The 25,304-nt window shown below is 37.4% G+C and overlaps 1 protein-coding gene across 10 annotated transcripts in view; it reads right to left on the bottom strand.

The window, feature by feature from the left end:
* Positions 1 to 25,304, bottom strand: part of CACNA2D1 (calcium voltage-gated channel auxiliary subunit alpha2delta 1) — a 502,406-nt gene that overhangs the window by 409,075 nt on the left and 68,027 nt on the right. For all 10 annotated transcript variants that reach the window (XR_006820510.1, XM_046020734.1, XM_046020735.1 and 7 more), the window contains exon 2: positions 2,272 to 2,353. Coding sequence is in view for 9 of the 10 variants with exons in the window: in XM_046020734.1 (XP_045876690.1) it covers positions 2,272 to 2,353 (82 nt within the window). In the remaining variant the exon portion in view is untranslated. The remainder of the gene's footprint in view (positions 1 to 2,271; positions 2,354 to 25,304) is intronic.

Genomic DNA, 25,304 nt, shown 5'->3' with positions numbered 1-25,304 from the left:
AATCTGCTAAATTTCTCTATTCAACTTCTGATCCTCACTGTGCATCTAATAACCCCAAACTCTGCATGAAGTTCACTCTCAACTCTGGTGCCCTTCAGCTACTCTGTGTTTTAGGTTTTCATGGCGAAAAAGAAACACAACACTTTGGCTCCCATCATGGACCTTTGCTTTCTAAGCAAAAGGAAAGGGGCATATGGAATCATTTATCTACACAAAATAACACTCTTCATGTGTCTCAGTATTTAAATTCTTTTTCCAATAATAGATTCTGCTCACTCTCTCTCTCTCTGTGCTCCTTGTTACATAATATACAATTTTTTATTTGTATTTTTTAATTGTCACTTTATTAGGTACATGTCTCATAAATAGAACATTGTGGGGATTTTCTTTCTTCCTGTCCATTCCATTTTTTTAATCCTAATTCAGACTAGGCCATTTATTCATTCAAGATTTGCATTGTTCTTAGTAATTTATACTTGATAAACCATAATGGAAATCAGGTGAGTTGTTTTTTTTTTTAAGTGATTCATTGCAAAAAGCAGGTTCAATAAAACGGTTCACAGATGAACACCAAAAGGAGAAGTGAGGTCAGCCAAGAAAGTGGTTTTTGAGGCTAGAGAAACAGTGGAGAGGAGGGAAGAAGAGCTCCCAAGAGCAGTTTATTTTTAATCTCAAGCTGTCAATAAAGAAAGTCATGTAACTTCTAATCAGAATCTGCCAATTCTCATTTTTTTCTCATTTCCACAAACTCCATCACTTTGACAGAGGCTCACTTTATTATCCTGTCCAACTTGACATTTTAACACCTTTTTCTATAAGGACAATCATTGAGGACCCCAAGCATCAGGTTACAGTAGTTTTCAGGAACCTTCACACTCCGAAGGGGGATTTTTGAGTCCTATGGTGTCGGTCCTCTACAGAGAGGAACTGCCTCTCTGTCAGCCTTTGGCAGCCTGGACAAAGCCTGAGACATAATCTGTGCTTGATAAGTGTAGATTAGAATTACATTTAGTCACTGTTATTCAGAAAGAACACTTTTCACTTCCATATTCCTTATCTCATCTCACAAAAACTTAAGTTTCTCGAACATACTTTGGTATGTTTCTTCATAAAGTTTGATCCATACATGAGGTAACCATACATTTCAGTGTCTCCCAGGGAAGAATACTAACATACATATATTCCTATGATAAATATTCATATACCTTCCATGAATTGACTTTTATACCATATCTCACCTCTGTGACTCATCACATTTTTGGAAAACAAAAGGTCTCATTGTATCACTAAGAACACAAGATAAAAGTACTTTCAAATTGTGGCTAGAACTGGAATGGAAGTAGTGAGACTCTAAAGAAATGACAATTTTTTAATAAGTCTTATGAAACCTACACATATAAACACTCTTATCTGGGGAAAATAATCTATTTAAGATGCTATACTATCATTTATATGTTGCTATCATTTTCAAGAATCATTTTGGAGTGACTCTCATAGCCATTTCATAAATCGTAAGAAAAACCATATTTTAGAGTGTCTTCTTTTCTTGCACAAAAATCTTTATTACCTATCTCAATGACTCACTCTAGTCTCTAGACATGGCTATAAACACTTTCCAACCATTTTTAAAAATAAAATCTACCCTCAAAGAAAGAACATGTGTTCCCACTGAGGATATTCAAAAGAATCCATCACAGGACTTCAAGTCACCACTGCGTGAGAGATTCTAAAATATACTCTGAAGAACAGGAACATAAAACCCCAAGATGAGTTCTAGGGGAATCTACACATCACATGAACTCATCTAAGGAGAGGCTGTAGGTAAGCAGTAATGTGTGTTGAGAACACTACATGAATTGTTTAGGAATGGCATTTTTTTGTTTACAATAACTAGCAGTATCAGGGCACCAGTTAAGCATCAGTTAAGCATCTTGCCTCTGGCTCAGGTCATGATCTAAGGGTCCTGGGATCAGCCCCGCACTGGGCTCCCTGCTCAGCGGGGAGTCTGCTTCTCCCTTTCCCTCTGCCCCTGCTCCCTGCTCCTGCACTCGCACACGCACTCTGTCTCTATCTCAAATAAATAAAATCTTAAAAAATAATAATAGTAACAATAACAATAACAACTAGCAGTATCAAGACTCCTTGTCTGATCCCACTACCCAATTCACGTGAAAAATCATGTCCTATTCATAATATAGAAGTGCAGTTCCTAGAAGGTAGGACAGCATTCAAATCAAGGAAAAGATGAACAGTTCTTGGGATGTCACTCACATCGACCAGCTGATTGACTCCGCTTGCTGTTTTCGCCAGTGTGACCAGGTCTTCCTGCATTTTATCCACCCATGACTTGATGCTGCAGAAATCAGAAGACAATGTTCTATCAGATCTCTGGCAAACTGAAACTACACACATACTATACTCGTACTGTAGATAATTCATTAAATCGGCTTTATATTTTTCTTCCCCGTCCAAGTTCCTACTATGTCCACCCTCCCAACATGCTTTCAAATTACAAAACCAATGAATCTTCAGTGGTCAACTTCTCAGGATGCTAAGATGCCACAAAACTAAAAGAAAATGCCATCGATGTCTTGTACAATATGAGGGTACGTGTTTCCTTAATTTTTATGAGAATTCTATTAATAATTAATTCTAATTACTATATTAAATAATATAGTATATATTTATATAATTAGTTACTGTATTAAATAGAATATTCTAAATATTTTTAATATTCTAAAAAAATAGAATATTCTAAACTAAACTTTACCCTTTAGCTTGTAAGTATTCTTAATATAATACCAAGGTGTGCTACATATAGAATATTTGAAAAAAGAAAACATAAATAATTTTAAATTTCTCATAATTTCATCACCCAGGGATAACCACTGGGAATATTTTGATGTATTCCACCAAACATTTTTATATGTTCTGGTCTTTTAAAATTTTTTCACATGGTTGAAAGCATATTGTGTAAAATTCACATCTCTGTTTGCTTTCAGGTCATATGATAAATATTCTCCCATGCCATTACAAATATTTTATAAACACTGCATTTTAATGGCCACTTAATATTCCATTATCTTTATATCCCATAATATATTTGACCACCCTTTTTTGTTAAAAGATAGAATATCATCAGCTTTAACCACTATGAATTATGAAGCAACAAATATCTTAGGGCTTAAAGCTCAAAAGTATTTCATTTCCTTAGCCAGAATCTTAGATTTGAATTCTTAGTTCAAGGATGATGTTTTAAAGGAATGTTTCTGAGCATTAAAATTATGATTGAAAGATTTCAGTTCAAATCCTTTGCATGTATATATTTCAGATTAATGAAATGGAGATATTAAAATATAAGTTACAGATATCAGGACATTTTAGGAAAACTTAAATCAATGGTCTTACTTCTTCCTGTCATTAAAGATATTACCGAAGAGCACACAATGTTTCTTATTCAAATCAATATAGCTTGTAATCCCTTCATATATTGCATTTATTCATCCATATTTATAAAAAGACACATGATATGTATTCTTTTCTGCCCATGCAAATGTAAGAAAACACTAGTAAGAATGATAGGAAATGACTTATATTTGAATTTGAACTTCTCTCTACATATGTATGACATGTGTATCTATCTGTTGCCTATTTATTCTACTTCTCCAAATTTTATTAGGACCAAGTGTTCTCTCACCTTTAAGAGACCACACCTAAGAGTGGTTTAGGAAAGTGTTGTATTAAAAATTAACTATGTATTTCATAAGTGCTCCATCATGAGATTTAACCATGTTTGTCTTTCTTTTCCTTGGAAAGATAAGAATTCCAAGAGAATTACAATGTTACCAACTTTTTGTCAGATATATTTAAATGTAATAGAATTTAAAAAATTAAATGTGGCAGGGGGAGCATAATGTAAAAAAGGGATTTAAATGAGGTGCAGGTGAACACACAAAAGATAATAAACTGATAAACTAAAGAGGTACAAGGAAAACAAAGTCAGTCACAGAAAAAGGATGGAATGCTTTAAAGAAAAACACAGAGGTTTGACTCACATGTGAAGCAAACTAGTTAACTAATGAAATACATAAAAGCTGGTGATACTTTCACACAAATGAAGATAAGGAAGAATATTTATGACCCATGCTTATAAATATAACCTTAAAAGGTAAATAATTATCAAGAATTTTTTTTAATTATCAAGAAAAAAATAAAATAAAACAGGAGAAGAGTATGGAAAGAAATTTATAGAACCATTAAATGAAGGCTGTCACATTATTCTAATATTATACTTCCTGCTGTTTATACGCTGGTGTGTATTGTAGGGGCCAAGTGCAGGCCACCAAGATGGGCCCGAGATGAGTCACTTTGGCAAGAACATGATTTTGAGTCAAAGGCAATCAAAACCCAGTAGATTCAGGAAAAGCTCTTTACCTCCCCCTCAACTGCCTACTTATATAAGGAAGACAGCTATGAACAGAGATTCTTCTTTACCTAAGAAACTTATCTCCCTAATAGGGACTCTCCTCTCACCTTCCTGCTAATGGTCTTTCTCACCTCTGTATCCTCAGACCTCTCTCCCCTCCTCAGCTCATAAAATAAGCCTAAACGCCTTTGGAATTTCCATGTCTGTATGGATTCCCCACAGGTATGCTATTAAATTTGATTTTCTCCAGTTAATCTGTCTCCGGTCAATGTGATTCTTAATTCAGCCAGAAGGAGCTTGAATGGCAAAGTAAATCCTTCTTTCCTGATAATCCATTTGAAAAATACTATAAAACGAACTACTAATATCCTTATTACTATTATTAGATAAATACAATTGTGCTCCATTTTTCCATTCAGAACAATAAATTACATTAGGGAGTGGGCAGGAGCAAAGAGCACTGACACCATTTTTTTTAAAGATTTTATTTATTTATCTGAGGCGGGGGGGGGGGGGGAGAGCAGGAGCAGGGAGAGGGAGAGGGAGAGGGAGAGGGAGAAGCAGACTCCCTGCTGAGCAGGGATTCTGAAGCAGGATTGGATCCCAGGACCTGGAAATCATGACCTAAGCCGAAGGCAGATGCATAACTGGCCAAGCCACCCAGGTGCCCCCTTGATGCCATTTGCTAATTCACATCAGACTATCTCATTTCTCCAAGCAGTTAGTGAACAAGTCCTAAGACCCAGAGAAAATAAATCAGCTCTTCTTAAAAATAATTCCCAACATCAACAAACAGTAAAAAGTGTTATATATCCCTTTAGCTAAGAAACTAAGACACAAAGAATATATATGTAAAAACAACAACAACAACAAAAAACTTACCTCATGCCTGAATTCTGATTTATGCTAAAGTGATCCAAAATGTGCATTCTAACTTGATACCTGAGTGTACTGTCACTGCTAAAGTTCATCGAGTTTAACCTGTTTTGGCTGAAAACAATGGAGGACCTATCCAGTCTCCTTGCTACCAATGACAAACTGTCAAGAACACTTCAGGGGAGCAAGGATAATTTTTCATAGATAAGGGATGTTACCTGGTTTTCCTAAAATTCATAAGTACTATGCCTTTCAAACCTGGAACTGAAGATTATAATGGCCAAGAAATAAGCAAAGTTCCCATTCATCATGAAAGTGAAAATTACACGACGGAAAACACTCATACATGCAGATTCTTTCTCAGTCTTTCTCTTTCTGGGTAAACTGTCACGCACATACATATACTCAGTAAGCCCTATTTTATTAAATATCCCCAGAAGCTACTACGAAATTTTGGAGAAAATTACAGAGGATATATCCCTTTCATATAATAAGAAACTAACACAGGACTCCACAAGGAAGATTTTGTTTGCTGTTAACCCATTCAACAGATACTAAAAACGTCAGGTGTAGAATGAAAGATATATGCCTTACAATGTGGTTGGTCTTGAAATCAGAGCTGGCAGGAAAAAGGCAGAAGAGTACAAAAACATGGTGGTGAAGGGGAAGAAAAATATCTTTTCCTTCTACCTTTTTAAGTTCTTAACTTAGATAATACTTGGACAATAGACGGCCCTTATAACAAAGGGCAGTTAAGAAAGAAAAACAGAAACCATTTTATACATATTTTACATCTATTTTATAGATAGATAAAATATCTATCTAAAAAATAGATAAAAAAAACATCTATTTTATACATATTTTACATGACAAGAGAACCTTCATAAGGAAATGCAGACCCAAAGAAATGGTTAAATCTGAGCACTCTTATGCTAATCCGACAAAGAGTGGAAAGCAGGAAAAAATACAGAGACAAGAGTGTGAACCAAGTATTGCAAACTAGGGGAACTTAAGAAAGCCTATTCATTCACAGTCTTCTCTGTCCCTTATCTTCAGAGATAAGACTGTTCTTCTCCCCTGGGTCTAGGGAAGGCAAGCTTCCTGTGAGGGGAAGGTCAGAAAGTCCTTCATGCACACGCCATTTCTCAAACTCCTTCAGCTTAAAATATTCAGTATCATGTTTTGGGGTAGTGTGTCCTGAATCCCATGAGTGGGATACATTTCAGGACCAACAGAGAATCACTTAGAGTTTACTAGGTAGTAGGGCAGGGAGATAGACAGGGAAGGCTCTGTGGGCTAGTAGCTACTTGAAGTGAAATTTGAAAGACAAGTGGAATTTGACAAAATTGAGAAGGCAAGTAAGAAAAAGTGAAGGCAGAGCGAATACAAAACGTGGCACATGCAGCAACTACAAGTAGCCCAAATGGCTGGAGTCCAGGTCAGTTCAACAAACGGCATCGGGTGGGAGCAGGCATGGCAGGGACAAAATTCAGGCAGACAGATGGGCCAGAGCAAGGGTCTTAAATAACATTCCCAAGCATCTGTATTGTATTTGGGACTGTATTCCCAAAATCATGCGGAGATCATGGGAAAGGCGAAGTTAGAGAGTAACAAGTTCCAGCGAGTGTACATCAACATGATGAAACCATTTTTTTCTGATAGCCAAGAGGATAGTGGCTCAGAGGGAAAACAAAAAATAAGAAGGGAAAGTCTAGATGAGTAAGAAATGAGAGGGATTCAAACCAGCTCAGTGGTAGTAAGAGAAGAGAGAAAAATGGAGGAGAGGCTAAGTATAAGAAACTATGAGCTCAATTAAAAAAAAAAAAAAAAACCTGGGGATGCCTGGGTGGCTCAGTGGATTAAGCCTCTGCCTTCAGCTCGGGTCATGATCTCTGGATCCTGGGATCCAGCCTCACATCCGGCTCTCTGCTCGGCAGGGAGCCTACTTCCTCCTGTCTCTCTACCTGCCTCTCTACCTAGTTGTGATCTCTCTCTCTCTCTCTCTCTGTCAAATGAATAAATAAAACCTTTATAAAAAAAAAATCTGAAGTGTGGACAACAAGCTTTCACGTAGTACGGGATGTAGACAGTGAGTGGAATTTGGGGATGATTCACGGAGTTCCTCAGTTAAACAATGATGGGACAGGGGCGCCTGGGTGGCTCAGTGGTTTAAGCCACTGCCTTCGGCGCAGGTCATGATCTCAGGGTCCAGGGATCGAGTCCCACATCCGGCTCTCTGCTCTGAAGGGAGCCTGCTTCCCTCTCACTCTCTCTGCCTGCCTCCCTGCCTACTTGTGATCTCTCGCTGTCAAATAAATAAATAAAATCTTTAAAAAAAAAAAATGATAGGACAAGTTGATATACACACAGGAGAAAGAGGAACATGACTGTGTCTGCTTTTATTGGTTCAATTAGACATGTGTCTGAGAGATCCATGTGTAGGCAATTGAACATACCTGGGTTGGAGTCCTCAGAAATTCCAATAAGAATATAAAGATTTGGTGTTTCCAGTGTATACAGAGAACATAGGTAAGTCAATGTCTGACTCCCAAAGGGCAGTGTACAGAAGGAAGGAAATACCCAGTACTGGAACTCTGAAAAATTACATTTAAAGAAGGGACAGAGGATCTGAGTAGTAGCAAAAGAGAAGGGAATCCAAGAGCAGTGGTATGACAAAACCCAGAGAAGAGGAAAATTTCCAGAGAGAGGATGTAGTTTTGGAGTCATCAAATAAAGTGGGAGAAATTTATCCAAACCTTATGTGTAAGGAAAATGAGAGAAACAGTGTAGAATCTAGGAAAGAAGGGAAAACACAGAGTACCTAGAAAAGAACGAAGAACAAGGAGTACTTATTTTTCTTTTTTCTTTTTTAAGATTCTTATTTATTTGAGAGAGGGAGAGAGCACAAGCACCAGGAGGGGCAAAGGAAGAGGAAGTGTGGCAGGTGGATTCCCCACGGAGTGTGGAGCTCAACACAGGGTTCGATTCCACGACCCCAAAATCATGACCTAAGCCAAGTCACACGCTTCACCAACTGAGCCACCCAGGCACCCTTATTTTTCTTTTGTAATAGGAGAGATTTAGGCATCTTTCCATGTATAAGGAGAATAACAAGTAGAAAAGGAGATGCTGAAAATTCAGGGGAGAACATGTACTGTATTGATGGAGGAAGGTCCTTCAGAAGCTCTAGATCAGGGCTGTTCCTGCTCACCCCCTGTATTCAAACATGAAGGTGGGGAACGCATGAAGAAATAAGCATAACCCAGGGGAAGCCTAATCCATGGCTAGAAGGGAGGATAGCTCCCCCATAGAGATTGGAGGGAAAATATAAAAGCTTTGGGGTAAACGGAAATAACCAGAACAACTTGATGAGAAAGCTGAGACAGTTCTACTTATTGGTGTCTATTTCTTTTGTAATAGGAGAGACAGTCATCTGTTCAGAGACAAGCAGCAGGTATGAAGGTAGGGTGGTTGGAAAGGAAGTTGGACGTTTTAAAAGAGCACTAACCAGAGGTTATTTAAAGATGTGCCCTAGACTGGAGGTCATCACTTTTTCTGGTACTAATCAGCATAAATGTGTGAATGTCTTCACCGTCTCTTGACTGGAGAGGGAAAGATGAGAGAAAAAAGGCATTCAGAAGAATATGGGGCAGATACCAGCATGTAGGAAAGAAGGAGAAGGACAAGTGAATTCAAGGACCTGAAAATTTCCAGATCTCTATGCATTCTAAATAATAAAGACAACCAAAAATCTCATTAAAATGTTACAGTATTTTGGGGTGCCTGGGTGGCTCAGTGGATTAAGCCGCTGCTTTCGGCTCAGGTCATGATCTCAGGGTCCTGGGATCGAGCCCCGCATCGGGCTCTCTGCTCCGCGGGGAGCCTGCTTCCTCCTCTCTCTCTGCCTGCCTCTCTGCCTACTTGTGATCTCTCTCTCTATCAAATAAATAAATAAAATCTTAAAAAAAAAGTCACAGTATTTTATGTATAAACAAGGTTTATTTTCTAATCACCAAGGAACCTCATACGTTTCCATGTATGCTGACTGTCCTTTTCCATGTTCTGCGTTTGCTCTCTAACCTCTCCCTGAAATTAACCCTCCACATCCATTGTGATGGAATAAATTCCACAAGTACTGAACTATCACCTTTCACAACCTCCCACACTAAAGATTTTCTCCTCTATCCACTAAACGCCAGAAGCCTTTAAATTGAGTTTTGTGTTTATTCTCCTGTACACTTTCCAGATTAGATGGATATACTTTTATTCTCATTCACCACTGAATCCTCACTATTTTTATTACAGTGCTGTGCAGATAGTAGGCACAGAGATATTTATCAAATACATAGAAAAATGTGTTAAAATGAAATATAACTGCATTACTGTGTCTTTAAGAAGCACAATTATCTTAAGTAGAGAAAGTGATTGATTTACTAAATCTCTTCTTCTTTCGGCAATCCACATCAGAAAAAATGAACTGCTGGACCCACGCATCTATACGAAACATCCACTTTTCAACAAGTAGCGAATTTTCAAAATATGACTATTATAAGAGGATTATTAAATCGCTAAAATGAACACCTCATCATTCCAAATCTTTCAAGTATATAATGAATGTCATGGGGGAAAAAAAGTCTCATAGTCCTTCTCTGCCCCTACAAAAACTCAGAGTCAACTAGCAGAATATGTCGTCAACAGATGATGTCTGCAAACGCACATTATATTGGAGAACTCACTATGCTATCTCTAAATATTAAGACAAATATATTGTTCACTAGTAAGATAATCTTTTATATCCTGGTTCATTTCATGGTACAGAAAGAGCCCAAATTTTAAAAGCAGATATATAAGACAGTCAAGTTTTGACTAAATTTGAAAAAAAAAAAAATACTTGCAAAGCAATTAATACTGTTCCTTTTGAGATCGGATTTGCCCGTTATACAGCTTTCAAAAGGGTAGTGCCTAGTTCAGGAAACTATTTAAGAAAAAAAAATATGGTAATCCATTTCATTTTGCATGCATTTGAGGAACATCAAATTCAGAACAGCACAAATTACGCCCCGTTTAATCTATTGTAAAGTGTAATGGTTGAGTACGAAGTGTCAAATCTACATAGTTATCTATTTAATTGTTTTAAATGCTACAGAAAGAATTTGCCTTTTTACTGGTTGAAACAATGGAGCCAAAGTAATAGCTAAGAATTGTTACAATAGGTCCTACCAAGACTAACTGTCCTTCCTTGCTCTATTTATCTATCTATCTACCTATCTATCTACAAAATAGATAACTATTTTATGTGGTAAGTCCTCTAGAAAAGAGAAGGCTGTGTATGAACCCACTACTATTAGCAAGGAGAGAGTAGTAAAACAGCTGTCTTTCTTCCACACCCTCCCTGAATTACCCCATTAGCAATTATCATAGAGACTAAAGCAAAAGAGGAATCCCAGATACACAAGAGAAGGGGGAGGGAGGGGGCTGTTACAGTAAGGAGGAGGGGGAGAGTAAGAAGTCTGCAGCCTTTAAGGTCCTTGTCCTAAGCATTCTCTGCCTATGCCACTATTCTTGAGAAATGATTTTATTTTTAACCCAAGGAGGTATGAGACATAGTTATCCCCTGTGGACCTGGGAAAGAATTAGAATATCACAAGATCTGACAATCTGACCACTTCAGTTGTGGTGGTATATATAAAGAGCTTATTCATAAATTTGAAGTAATAAGATCATATATTTCAAAAGTGTTCTACTTTCTATAAATATCTCACCAATGCCACACTGCTTTTTGTTATGTAATAAACCACCCACAGTGTTCCTGTAGTTGGATAAATATAAGTAAGCCAAAGATGTAGATAGCTCAGACACACTATTTTGCTAAATAGGCATTTCTTTTTTTTTTTTTTTTTTTTTTTTTTTTATTTATTTATTTGACAGAGAGAGATCACAAGTAGGCAGAGAGGCAGACAGAGAGAGTGAGAGGGAAGCAGGCTCCCCGCTGAGCAGAGAGCCCGATGCGGGACTCGATCCCAGGACCCCGAGATCATGCCCCGAGCCGAAGGCAGCAGCTCAAACCACTGAGCCACCCAGGCGCCCCATTTCTTATAATGTAGATAACTATATCATTTTTTTTTTTTTTCGGTGTAAAAGGAGTATGCTTGATATCTGCTTTAAATCTAGGATTGTTTGTGAAATGGGTGTTAGGCCAGGAATGTTAGTTCCTGAAATTATTGTCAATTGAAACCATTTTCAATAACACTGCTGCTGTTTTTAGAAAGCTGTTTAGACTTGTGAAATGCTTTAGTATTCCATTTTTATCCAGAGTCAATCCTGTAAGAAATGCAGAAAGGGACATGAACGTGCTAATCACAGTGGAAAGGTAAAAGTCCTTGACAGTAGGAAAAAGAAGGAGGGGTTATCACTAAAATCAGATTTTAAGCTGTTCATGTTCCTCTGCCTTCATTTTTGGTTGGCCTTTTGCTGTTCCTGCATGTGTGTGTGTGTGTGTGTGTGTGTGTGTGTGTGTCTGTGTGTGTGTCTGTGTGTGTGTGTGTGTGTGTGTGTGTGTTCAATCTGTGTCACAAATATACACATTCCTCACTCTCAAAGATCCAAGGTTCTTCATACCTACTCCTTATACTATCTTGGATTGATTTTTGTTTTATCCAAGAATTTTTTCATCGTTTCTTTAGTGAATATATTTTTTCTCAGCTCCAGGAATTTGCTTCTAGCTTCCAAGGCAACCAATGAGCCATACACTTTAGGGCAGGTATGAATGAAAGTTCCATGGTTCCCTAGAAGGGGGAGGGGTGCTCCTGTGAGGTATTTGGTCTCTTGAGGCCCTGAGAGTCTTTTAACCTTCCCTATCCCAGTGAGTTACAACCTCCAGTCTCGTCCCTCTAGCTTGGGACCAATGGAGGTGTCCCACATGGGCCATGCAATCTGATACTACTGTTATTTCTATAAACTAAATCAGCTGCATTTCTATTTGCTTATTACTAAACCTCCATGCGTTTTATTGAAGATCTTCCCTTGAACTGTTTATTTGTATTTTTTTCAGTCATTGCACTGTTCCCAAAACTTATTTAAGCCGCATTCAAGCATGTGAATATTATGTAATGTCCTGATTAAAAACGTCCTTATTTCTTTCTTGTCCGAATTATGAACTGCGCATTCATAATATTTTCAGTACTACCAAATACTCAAGTGCTTATTATATTTGGATTCTAAATGGCCAATCCAATTCCCCATATGGACCAATATCTACAGTCAAGCCAGTTCGGCTGCCTCACAAACATGGCAGTTTTGTCATGTTAGGTAATCGTGTTTCCCACTCACCTGAAATTACCTAAGTCCCCTCAGCTCCCAAAATTCATCCTTCAAGCCTGTGCTTAGATCCTACTTCTGGATGACCCAAGTCCTCAAAGCCTCAGAAATTGTTCTTTTCCCTATGTTTCTAAGATTTACATAGCCTGTCCTACAAAATGTCACACACGCTGATATAGGTCTTATCTTAGTATTATTCTTCTCCAGTAATACTTAATTTCAGGGAGTGGAGAGGCCACAGCCTATAGTTCTGTATTCTGAGAATATCTAACACAGTTCTACGCATACAGCAGCCACTCAATGGACAGTAGATAGTATCTGTTGAGCGCCTAAGTGTGAGGAGCTGTTCTAAACAAGTCATGGGAACATCCTCTCATTCTTACAAGAATTTACTGAAGCACATATTGCATCCTACTTTACAGATAAGGAAACTGAGGTATAGGGAGGTGAAGTTACTTGCCCAAGATCAAAGAGTTAGTAAATGGCAAAGTGGGACAAATCGCCCTAAGAAGCCAACAAAGCATATGGTCTTAATGAGTGCTAATTGCCAGGGTGGTCTGAAACATGGCTTGGCTCTCATCATTAAACCACCAGATAGGAGGCCTCAGCTCTTATCAGAACCCACAAATGTCTCCTGTCTTTTATTTTACAGAGGGTCAGAGCCCTGGGTTCTAAGTTTGCTTCACCGATGTAAGGAAAAGAAATGACAATTACATAAGTCTTATTTTTATACGACAAGAGAAAAGGAAATTAGGAAATGAAGATTTAAATAATTGAGAAAACTCAAACATTTTATTCCTTAAGAAAAATTTTGTGGAGGGGCACCTGGGTGGCTCAGCTGATCGAGCATCTGACTCTTGATTTAGGTTCAGGTTGTGATCTCAAAGTCCTGAGATCGAGCCCCAGGTAGGGGCTCTGGGCTCAGCACGGAGTCTGCTTGAGATCCTCTCCCTCTTTCCCTTTCCTCCCTCCCGATCTCTCTCAAAATAAAATCTTAAAAAAAAAATTTTTTTTGTGGAAATATGCACGATTGCTGAAATGCTGTCATTTTTCCTCACATTGTTTTTTTTTCAAGATTTCATTCATATTAGCAAATAAATAAGCACTATTTGTTTTATTTTCGAAACCATGAATTGCTCTGCCTTCATTACCAAGCAAGGTCGGTATTCCGTACACAGCCACGGACTCTCCTGTTATGCACAACATGCACACAGATTTGACATCAAGTAGCAGGTTAGATGTAGAGTCAGCCCTGCTATGTTTCTAAATAGAAAATATTCTCAAAGCAACATGAAACCCTTCAAATAGGGATGGAAGATGTGACTTCCAGCTGGCCTTCATTGTCTTCATAATGAAGGTTCAGATACACAAACAAATCCAAGTATATGAACGCCTAGGCCCAGACGGACTGGGGCGGCCCTCCTTGTAAAGACAGCCCATGGGATCATTTGTCTGGCAGCCCTTCCAGGACAGTTTACTTAACAATCAAAAAGCTGTCAATGCAAATTTATTAACTTGCAAATGCGACAAATAAGAACTCGCCTTCGGAAAACCATCAGAAAGGAACGCGGCAAGGGTGGCGTATCCCCAACTTTTTTAATTCCTTTGCCATAAGGCGCAGAAATTCTAGAAAAAAAAAAAATTGGAATGAAACCTTCAAATTTGAAGTGGTAAGTATCCTTTCAGCTCCAGAAAATACATGACAGTTTAATTGCTCTCAACCTTTTTGTCCCCACAGACATGCGCTTCTCTTTGACCCCCTTTGCCTGAGCAACGCATCCGTGCCCCTTGCGCTCCTGAGGGTCTGGGCACAGTGCGCATGCCCAGCATGAGATTGCTGCAGGGAGGGGTGTGAGAGCCAGCTCTGCCTCCTGACTTGCTCCATATAAACACGGAGCTAAACTGGTTGTTTTGATTAAATCGTTTTTCTTCCTTAACGACGTAAAATTAACAAAGAGAATTGCACTTAAACGTGAATTTATGCTTATCAAATGCTGAAAAAGTGAACAATTTCTAGCACTATCAAAGAACTCCTTGCAAAGAATATGAACCATCAGTGGAAGTCCTATATAAATATCAGAGGAATATAGGAAAAGAAATTAGTTCTAGTTTCTTAGTCACAATTTCAAACATTTTTTATTTGAATTAAATTTTCCAAATAATGTAATACATGTAATACTTGGTGATGTTTAAGTTACAGCATTATAAAATTATGGGCTTTTATGTATTATATGTGAAAAAAATAACTCAAAGTCAAGGCAATTAAATAGAAAAAATTATCAGGGTGAAAAAGCACTTTATGGAGCTAAATCCAATTGAAATGCCTGTCAGAGCCAGTAAATTAAAAAAAAAAAAAAATGCTGTGAAGCATGATTCACATACCTATAACTACTTAGAAGTCCTTTTCAAATCCATACTTAAAACATGAATTTTCTCTTTTTTTTTTAAGATTTCATTTATTCATTTGAGAGAGAGAGAGAGAGAATGAGAGAGAGCAAACATGAGAGGGGTAGGTCAGAAGGAGAAGCAGACTCCCTGCTGAGTGTGGAGCCCACGTGGGACTCAATCCCGGGACTCCAGGATCATGCCTGAGCTTAAGGCAATCGCTCAACCAACTGAGCCACCCAGGTGCCCTATAATGTGAATGTTCTAGGTAAATCTTTATTATTAGATGATTTGCTATCACTAGCCAAAAAAAAAAAAAAAAAAAAGGCAATTAAAAAAAATCAGCCCTGGGTATATTTTGCCTTTCAGGAAGCAAATAACACAATGATTTCTGGTATTTAAATTATTCATATACAATATGAAAGAAAAATTTCACAGTGCAATGGTCAGTCTCCTTATAGAAAGTCCTAATGTTGATGTATCTTATACACTAGAAATAATTCTTCTGCAATTAGAAGGAAAGACTTAAACACGCATCTCATTAAGTCATCCAAGAAACAACCACAAACATGTCAGAAGCCCCAGTGAATGGAGGACACCACTTTGGTAAGATGGCATGCCCGTGTAACCATCACCTTTATGAAATACGAAGGAATCATGGAGCAGCCAGTAACATGAATTAAACATCAACCATCAGAATGAATCGTTGCAGAATTCTAATTTTTTTTAACAGCCGTTCTGTCACTGTTCCTGGTGCTCCGTTCAGCGCACATCCCAATGTGAATTTCAACAAGCCGTTTTAAAATGGACCACCCTGTCTGGTAACGTGGAAGTCTAAAGATTTCTAAAGCCAGATGTGTGACTCATATGTGACTCAGCAGCCTCCCACAGGTTTGCCAGCCCATAGTGTCTCTCTCTGAATGCTCCCTCTGCACGAGAGGCTGAATGGATTCCTCATATTGCTACTCAGAAAATACAAAAGGATTTGAGTGTAGGCAAAATTTAGAATTCACACTACCTGTTTTAGGTCACCTGTAGTAGTAGAAGGGGGAAAAAAGCCCCTGGCAGGCTATCTTTTCCACTATCCCTGGTTATCTCCCCAAGGTCCAGATCGTCCTCGCCTATCTCTGGATCACATCAGGGAGATGGCAGCCTCATGGGAATTTACATCACCTTGGAGCACCGTGTAACTAAATCTCTAACTGAAGTTATTTATCCAATGATTGTGGGTAATAAACGTTATTTTCAGTTCTAGTAAGTGCAGAAGAAGGAAACATCTTAGTCTTCCTGTCCAGTTTCCTAGTTATTGGAAGCTGCCCATAGACACTACCCATGAAAAATTATCATGCCAATTCTCCCAAACACTTTCTATGACAGGCATTACCACCTTACCAACAACCTTGTTGTCTGGCAACAGAACTAAGTTCTTCTGGGAACAAAAGAAACTGTAGCACATCTATCTTAATAAACTATTAGGTAATCATCTAAATAAGATTTAGTTTTTAATTTACATTTGATATGGCTTGATTTTTTAATGATGATTATTGATTTGGAATTTACAACTGAAATTATAAAAATTTCAGAAGAAAATTAAAGATGTCTTTCGATAGCCAATTCCTAATGCCTAGCCAAAAGAAAATAGATACAAGAGACTTAACTGGCCATATGACTGCCATTTTTATTTGCCTTTAGACTTAAACAGAATGAAAGGGGTGAATAAAAATATATGGATATCGTAAACAAAATGAGAATCTGTATCTCCTCCCTGGTTTTAAGAGAAAACAACCATCAGCAGCTAAGGACAAACAGATGATGATGATTAATAATCATCTATGTAAGTTTAATAGAAGCATCTTTCTCACCAAGTGGTAAGTTCTAGGACCTGGGTTAGGGGTTTAGGAGTGGATTGGAGTCTGCCTTCCACCCAGGTTCTTTGGACTAGGTATCTGAGGAGGATCCAGTACCTCATGTCCTAAAGCAAAGTTGAAGTCAAGAATCAGAGAAGTAGCCCGTAGGCATAATGGTTCAAAGGGGCTGGGCAGAAAGAATGCAGAGCTCTAGGAAGAGAACAGCAACTGGGGACAAGGATACAGCAAATTCCAAAAAGAGAGTAAGTAACTTCAGAATTATGGATCAAAAAATTATCCCAAGAATTTCATAATCTAATTGAGGACCTATCAATAGAGTCTCTGCTTTCTTGGCTATCTCTGGATACAAAAAGAGCTACTAAAAGCCCAAACTGGTTAAGAAAGGTGGCTATGAAGTTTTGTTTAAAGACCTCTACTCTCGGGCACCTGGGTGGCTCAGTGGGTTAAAGCCTCTGCCTTCCGCTCAGGTCATGATCCCAGGGTCCTGGGATCGAGCCCCACATCAGGCTCTCTGCTCCGCGGGGAGCCTGCTTCCCTTCCTCTCTCTCTGCCTGCCTCTCTGCCTACTTGTGATCTCTGTCTGTCAAATAAATAAATAAAATCTTAAAAAAAAAAAAAAAAAAAGACCTCCACTCTCTATGGATCATTTCTTACTCTGAAATCCTGACACATGTCATGCAAAATGCTACCACAATGTGCAATTAATTTGGTTTTCCTATTTCTTTAGGACAAGTAAATTTAAAGAAGTAAATAAAATTATTTATGTAATAAATATTTATTATTTATTATCTTTATGTTAACACCGGGGCTCAAATTACATACAGCAAATTATGAAAGCAACCAAACTGTCCATTGATGAGTGAATGGATAGATAAGTTGTGGGATATATATATATATACACACACATACATATATATGAATATCATCCAGCCATTAAAAAAAATGAGTACGTTCTGCCATTTGCAACAACATGGGTGGACCTTGAAGACATGCTATGTAAAATAAGTCAGACAGAGAAAGACAAATACCATACGATCTCACTTATATGTGAGATCTAAAAGCAACAACAAAAAACTAAAGTCATAGAAAAAGAGATCAGACTTGTGGGTACTAGAAGCAAAGACTGGAGGCAGGCAGGTGGTGAGGAGGGGGAATTGGAGGAAGGGAGGGAACTAGAGAAAGGTGACCAAAAGGTACAAACTTCCAGTCATAAGATGAATAAGGACAAGGCCGGTAATGTACTCCACAATGACTACAGCTAACACTGCTATACGATATGTAGGCAAGTTTTTAAGAGAGTATTTCCTAAGAATTATCACCATAAACAGAAAAAAAATTTTTTCCCTCTCTTTCTTTCTTTTCTTTTTTTGAATCTGAATGACAGAATGGATGTTAGCTGAACCTACTCTGGTCATCATTTCTCAATAGATATAAATCAAACCATCATGTAGTACAGGCCTCAAACCCTTAAAATGATATAGGTCAATTATCTCTCAACAAAGCTGGGAGAAAAATTAGAGCCTTATTCCTCAATCTCTCAATCAAATTCCTCCTGCTAGATTTTTTCAGAAAGTCCATGGAATTCACTTCGGATAAATTCAAGAACAGGGTGTATACTCTCCATCCAAAGAAAATACCTCTGTCAGAATTGTGGGAAAGGTGCTCTAATTTCCACCCAAGGGATGTACTCTAGGTTTACTCTTCTGATTTAACAAAGGAGGCAGTTTGTGAAATGAATGGGCAGACAAGAAAATTAAAGGAAGAGACTCCATGGTGCCCATCACAGTATCTTTCCTTTTCATTAGAGAAATCCAGAGGAGTGAACAGAGCTGGGAAGCCCAGGGGAAATAACATGCTCCTGATTAACCAACTCTCCCTGAATCTGTAACACAGCCACCTCGTAGCAGATAAGATTAAATGAAGGAAAATGAAACTGAAGAAATTGAAAGAGATTCAATGGACCCAAAGGAAAAGAAAGAAATCAAGGGAAGGAATGAGGAAGAGGGACACATGGAGTTGGGAGGAGAGGGGAGGAAAGCAGAAAAATAAAGGAGACCAGAAATAAAAGCACATTTTTAAAAAATGAACGTGAACTTTCTTTTAAAAAGATGAAAATTTACCTTAGTGCATTTGAAAAAAAATTGGCTCATCACCAAAAACTTTAGACAGTGCACAATACATTATTTTCAAATAATCATTGCAACTTTTAAAATATACAATTAGCAGTCCTAGAGACTAAGAAGATATACAGCCTTTAATCCAATTACGATGGAACATATGGTTGCTTTGGTCTATCCAACACAGAACTGGGAAGGCAAATCCCTTATAAGATTTTATTTGTAAGAACACTTTTTGTTTAAATTTGATTTATTGTTAAGAAAGGTACTGTTCATTGATGTTTATAGTTCAAGTATACATCTTTTCAGGGTGGATGAGGGATTTGAATAACATTGATTTTTGCGATACAGGTCAATGACAGATCAATAAACGAATGGTGATTTGTTTGTAGCAGTCACTAGGTTGGCTCCCTGCAATGGAGTTCACATTTGTGCATCTCTAAATCTTAGCCACTCTTATAGTTAAACACTTCCTTAAAATTTTAATTATTTCATTGCAGCAAATACTGAAAAAGCTATAGAACACACTATTTCTAAGCCCTGGGCAGCCAACTTTCACATTCTCTTCATGAGTTCTATGTGGCTAATAAGCAGAGATTTGAAGAAGGGCTGAAATTATATTATTTGATTTGCATAACCCTATTTCTGCTGAATACAGTGGATGACACAAGAATTGGGTAATCAAGCTACTACGGGGAGGAGACTTTGGTTGTTCTCTAAAATCCTAACTGGGGTTATCTTAACTCCTTAATATTTCAGCTAATGAACCAGAGAAAGCTTTAGCACTCAGAATCAATGGAGGGAAAATGAACTCAAATGAGAAATTACTCCTGAGCCAGCCATCGTTGCAGACCATGACTGTCACAACACAGATATACCGCTCCATGCATTCACTAACATTTTGGGTAAGAAGAAATTAGGATTTGATGTTGCCACTCTATGTAGAATTTGACATCATCACTGAATAGCACGTTCTTGCCTGTTGCTTCTTCTGCCTACCACGTTTTCCTCCATGTCTTCTCATTCCTTCTCATCCCTTTCGGCCCCATGACCAATGTCACCTCCTCACAGACACACCCCTAGCCACACTAGCTGAATCCATCATTTTGTCCTGCCTCCTGTCCCTAACATCGGGCGCTTATGATTTCTTCAGACACTCACAGTCTTGCAATTATTACATTTACTGGTTTTCAGTCTCTTCCTCTAATAGAATGTAAACAATCTAAGAGGTCTGTCTTATCTGAAATCAAAAGCACTTAGCTTTGCTAGGATAAAATACTTGCCCAATAAGATATTAAATAAATAAATGTAAAACTCTTTGGGGAAAAGCACGGAGAAAGTCAAACTGAGATATCTACATTTATGCGTGAGGCAGGGTAAACAAGGCTTTCACTGAAGAAGCATTGTCTTAAATCTAGATTTTTCTTAATGGAACCGAGAAGAATGGGTAAAAAAATTCTTGGCTGACACAGACCATACATTTCTATTAATGCTATATGCAAGTAAACTTAGATTTCAAATTCTGAATTTTCATACAAATGCCCATTATTTCAAATCCTTTTGGAATGAGAAAAATAAAAGAAACTTTGTGGAATGTCTGGGTGGCTCAGTTGGTTAAGCATCTGCCATTGGCTCAGGTCATGATCCCAGGGTCTGGGATTAGGTCCCCCATCTGGCACCTTGCTCAGAAGGGGAGCCTGCTTCTCCCTCTGCCTGTCATTCCCCCTACTTGTGCTCTCTCTCTCTCTGACTAATAAACAAAATATTTTTTTTTACTAAATAAATAAATAAAACTAAAATAAATGTTGTTTCCCTATACCAAAATTCAGAAAATTCAATAGGGATGAAGCCAACGCATCAGCAACTGCTGATAAATCAGAGAGTAATAATCTGTGGGCACTGTCCACCTCTACCAGCTTTGATCCAGGGATATAGACCACTAGCAATTTGCTTGGCTACAAGTCTTCAACTGCCAACATTTGATGTGATTATGGGAACGCACTACATCACTTGCAGAAACTTCGACCCAAGGGACTGCAGAGTTATTTCCCTATGAAGCTGAAGTATTGGCATACTAAAGTAAATATTTAGATTCTTCAAAGAAAAACAGCCACACAAATTGTGTGGAAATACACCGAGGTTACTGCTTAACACTGTATAGCTTTGCCAATTGTTAAAATTACTTTTTAAAGCTCATTAAGTTCTATGAAACAGGAAAAAATGACTCCATAGCTGATTTCTCATTCAAAGTCAAAAGGAGATTCTGAAATTAAAGTACAAATAGAATAGCTCTATTTCTGCATTTTTAGACTGTAAGCAAATCAATGGACCATTTTACTTTAAATTGATAGAAAATATTAATTCCAAGAAATATATAATTTTACATATTTTACATATGATTTAATAGAGTCTCAATTTTCTAGATAGCTGCTAAGGGACTGCATTCCCTCTATTATTAAACAATAATAACAAGAACAAAAAAGTAAAGCCCTGCCTATTACTCATAATAGCCAGATCCTACCATTTTACTTCCTTTTCAGAATTTTCCTGTTCATTTTACTCCCTGTTCAGAAATTTCCAGGTATATCATAGTCAGTTACATTTTCATGTTTTGCAAGGACCTTCCAAGAACTAGCACTTCATATATTTCCAATCTTATCTTCTATTGATATTTTCTGTTCTTGTGCTGAACATAACAAGGATCCTTGTATCAGTCTTACTCTAGAATTACGTGAATTCATCTTAAGATCATTTTGCATAAAAATCCAGAAATCTGAAATAATTTGAGTACAGGATATTACTAACAACATCACATGCTGTATTCTCTCTGCTAGACGTATCTCTTACTTGCAATCTTCCACCTAGAAAATGTTCATTCACCCCTTAAGGCTAAATTCAAATATTTACTTCTCAGTAACTCTCTCCAGGATCCTGTACAATTTACTTAAAAGATCAAAAGGGTGTTGTATTTCATAGTAATTATTTGTTTGTCAAGCTCTCCTTTCAACTTTTAGCTTCAAGGTGACAATGAGAGTGACTAGGGTTTGATACACGGGAGGACTTCGCTAACCACTGAGTAAGTTAATGTTAACTCTGTTATATGCAAGACTCTGTCATCTCTCCCTTTCCATTCTCACAGTCACTGCTTTGAAGGACTTTTTCATCTAGGGTACAGGCTACTGCTTGAGTGGCCTGCTAACTGAACAATCTGCCTCCAATAATTCCAGAAATTATTGCTTCTGAGCAAATATAATGATTTTTTGAAGTAACATCATTTTTTCTGATTATAAATTAATATGTATACCTTAATTCAAGTTTGAGAAATAGCAAAAGTTATCCCACTACTAAGACAAGGTCCTCCCCAAAAGACTATAAACTGATCTCACCTATGAATATAAGCAAACAATCTCTATAAAATATTGATTAACTAAATCAAAGAGGAAATTTTTAAAAATAATAATAATGCACCGTGACCACAGAACATTTATTCCAGGAAGCAACAGATGTTTCAACATTAGGACATTTTTAGTAACAGGAAATAAAGAAAATCAACCTAAACATGCAAGGATTCCTTAAGAAGTTGAAGACAGACACAGCAATTCCATGGAATACACAGCAGCTGGAAGACTGAATAGAAAAATGAAGGAACGACAAAATAATGAATGGAAAGATCTCAAGATCTTCCGTGGAAAAGCAAGTCATAATAATGCAAGAGTATGAACTTATCCATATGTATATGTAGATAAATAAATACTTTCTTCGGTAAGCATTCATACAAGAAGTATGTAAAGACATACACCAAACTGGTACCAGTTGGACAGGTAGTGGGAGCAGGGAGATGAGTCCAAAGAAGTGGCCTCTATAGTTTATTTTGTACACGTTATCTGTTTAAATCTCTTACAACATGATGTATTATAAGGTAATACTTACAGAATTTTTAAAGGCTAATTTACAACCCTCCTGAGACAGATATGGCCTACCAACAATTAACAAGATTTGGAGCAAGTCCTTCCCAGTCAGCAGTATCACAGTAATTGTGTTAAGTTCTTGGGATCTTGGTCAGAATTCTTGGGTTATTTATTTATTTATGCATTTGACAGACAGAGAAAGAGAACAAGCAGGGAGAGAAGCAGGCTCCCCCATAGCAGGAAGCCCGATGCGGGACTTGATCCCAGAACCCTGAGATCATGACCCGAGCAGAAGGTAGACACTTAGCCGACTGAGCCACAGAGGCACCCCCAGACTTCGTGGATTTTAATCTTCTGGCTGTTTACTAGATGAGGTAAGAGTAGATGAGGCTGCTCTATCATTTGAGAAATTTGGCTCGTAAGAGCACGTAACTCACGGGGCTCTTGTGAGGATTCAAAAAGATCTTACCCATGAAGTGCTCAAAACAATTACCTGCAACACAGTAAGTCTTCGCTAAGTAAGCTCCCCAAAGCCTACAAGGTCAGAACTAGAAACTAAAGGTTGAGAAATAAATGTATTGCTAATCTATATCCTTAGCTTTTTCAAGAGGGAACATTTATTTACATTGGGATAACTGTGCCTTTGATATAAAACTTGACTGAAAACTCACTTGTTCCAGATCAGATTTGAGAAATAACTTTCACTATAATGAAATTCTTTGAGATCCGTAATGTGCTATTTCACTGCAAGACTATAGGCCTGAAACATTGTACAACTGTTTGTCATTTTCACGCTTTTATTAAAATTCCCCTCTGCAATTCTCCCCCTCTGTATTTTTCTATATTTAATATACTTTCTATTATTGAAAAAGTAAAATGAAATGAACTGATCTTCAATTTCACATATTAAATTAGTAAGATCAGAAGTGTAAAAACTGTAGTTATTTTGCTTGTATATTATATTTAATATAAATTTTTATATAAGATAAAAAGTATGGTTATTATAGTATTAACTTATATATAACTTCTAAGGTAATAGTGTCAGAAATAAAAATACAGCATTAGTAACACAAAAATAAACTGTAAAATTTAAGATACTATGTAACTTCACTATAGTATTTCTAAAAATACTGGCTAGTTTTAGCATGACCATTCCTCAAAAAAATCTGTCAATCTCCTGGAAATTAATGTGAGATTCCTCATTGCATTTAAGATATACATGAATTAGTTCCTGAATAAATAACTTACAGAACTGATTAGTACAATGAAAAGAAATAATTTGCATGTGGGACGTCTGGGTGGCACATTTGGTTAAGTGTCTGCCTTCAACTCAGGTCATGGTCTCAGGGTCCTGGGATAGAGCCCCGCATCAGACTCCCTGCTCAGTGGGCAGTCTGCTTGTCCCTTTCCCTTTATCCCTCCCTCCCATTTGTGTGCTCACTCTCTCCTCTCTCTTTCAAATAAATAAATAAAACCCTTTTTTTTTTTTTAAGAAAAATTTAATAGGGCAAAATCTCATTCTGCATTGACTTATAGTAATATATGTTAGAAAAGAGATTTTCATCTTCTAATCTCACCTAAAACATAAAGAGAATAATTTTATTCAAATTTAGAAGGGTTTGCAGAGAAGAATCTTGACAAGAATTTATAAAATCTTAAATATTGATAAAATTGGGAAGGGGAGGTCTTGCAAGGAACCTAGGGCAAAGGATAATTAAGTATCACTGTGTCTAAAATAAAGAGAAAGGCTTATGGTTTCCTTTATGTATTTTCATATTTTACTACCTTAAGGTATAGCCAGAAAAAAACAAAGATCACTAACATGTACAGGAGCGATACCAAATTGAGAAATTGCCAGGTTGTTAATATACTGTCATAAGCCTCGTAAGTCCTTTTCTTTGGGAAAGAGGAGTCTAACTGAAGTCAACAACTCTTTATTGCTTTTTGAATGTAATATTAATATCCTTCTCCTTTGTTAAGGGAAACCACACAGTCCACAAAAACACTCCAAACGCTCAGACACAAGGTGATTAAACAAGATCAGCCCTCTACTCAAGCAAGCCTCCACCATTATGATTCATTTTTAAGAACTTAATTTTCTGTGCTGTCAATTTCCCCTTTTTAATTGTCACAGGATCTCATACATAATGCATAATTTTATGAAAACACATCATACTGCCTTGTGACATAGCAGGAGTTGTCAAGTAAAACGTAATCATCTTTGGCCTCAACCCACCCATTGACATCAATAAAAAATGAAATACACATACGAACTGGCAAAGAAGGCTTTTATACAGTGGCATTCGTAACTCCCTAGCTAAGGGAGAGAATACTTGTCTCCTTAGCCACTCTCCTCTCGATGACAAATCTATTCCTCTTCTGTTTTCAAGGGTCACATTTATAAATA

This window comes from Meles meles, chromosome 10 (genome assembly GCF_922984935.1).
Source record: "Meles meles chromosome 10, mMelMel3.1 paternal haplotype, whole genome shotgun sequence".
Taxonomy (NCBI): domain Eukaryota; kingdom Metazoa; phylum Chordata; class Mammalia; order Carnivora; family Mustelidae; genus Meles; species Meles meles.
Note: the sequence above shows the minus strand (reverse complement) of the source record. Positions and strands in the feature narration are given on the sequence as shown.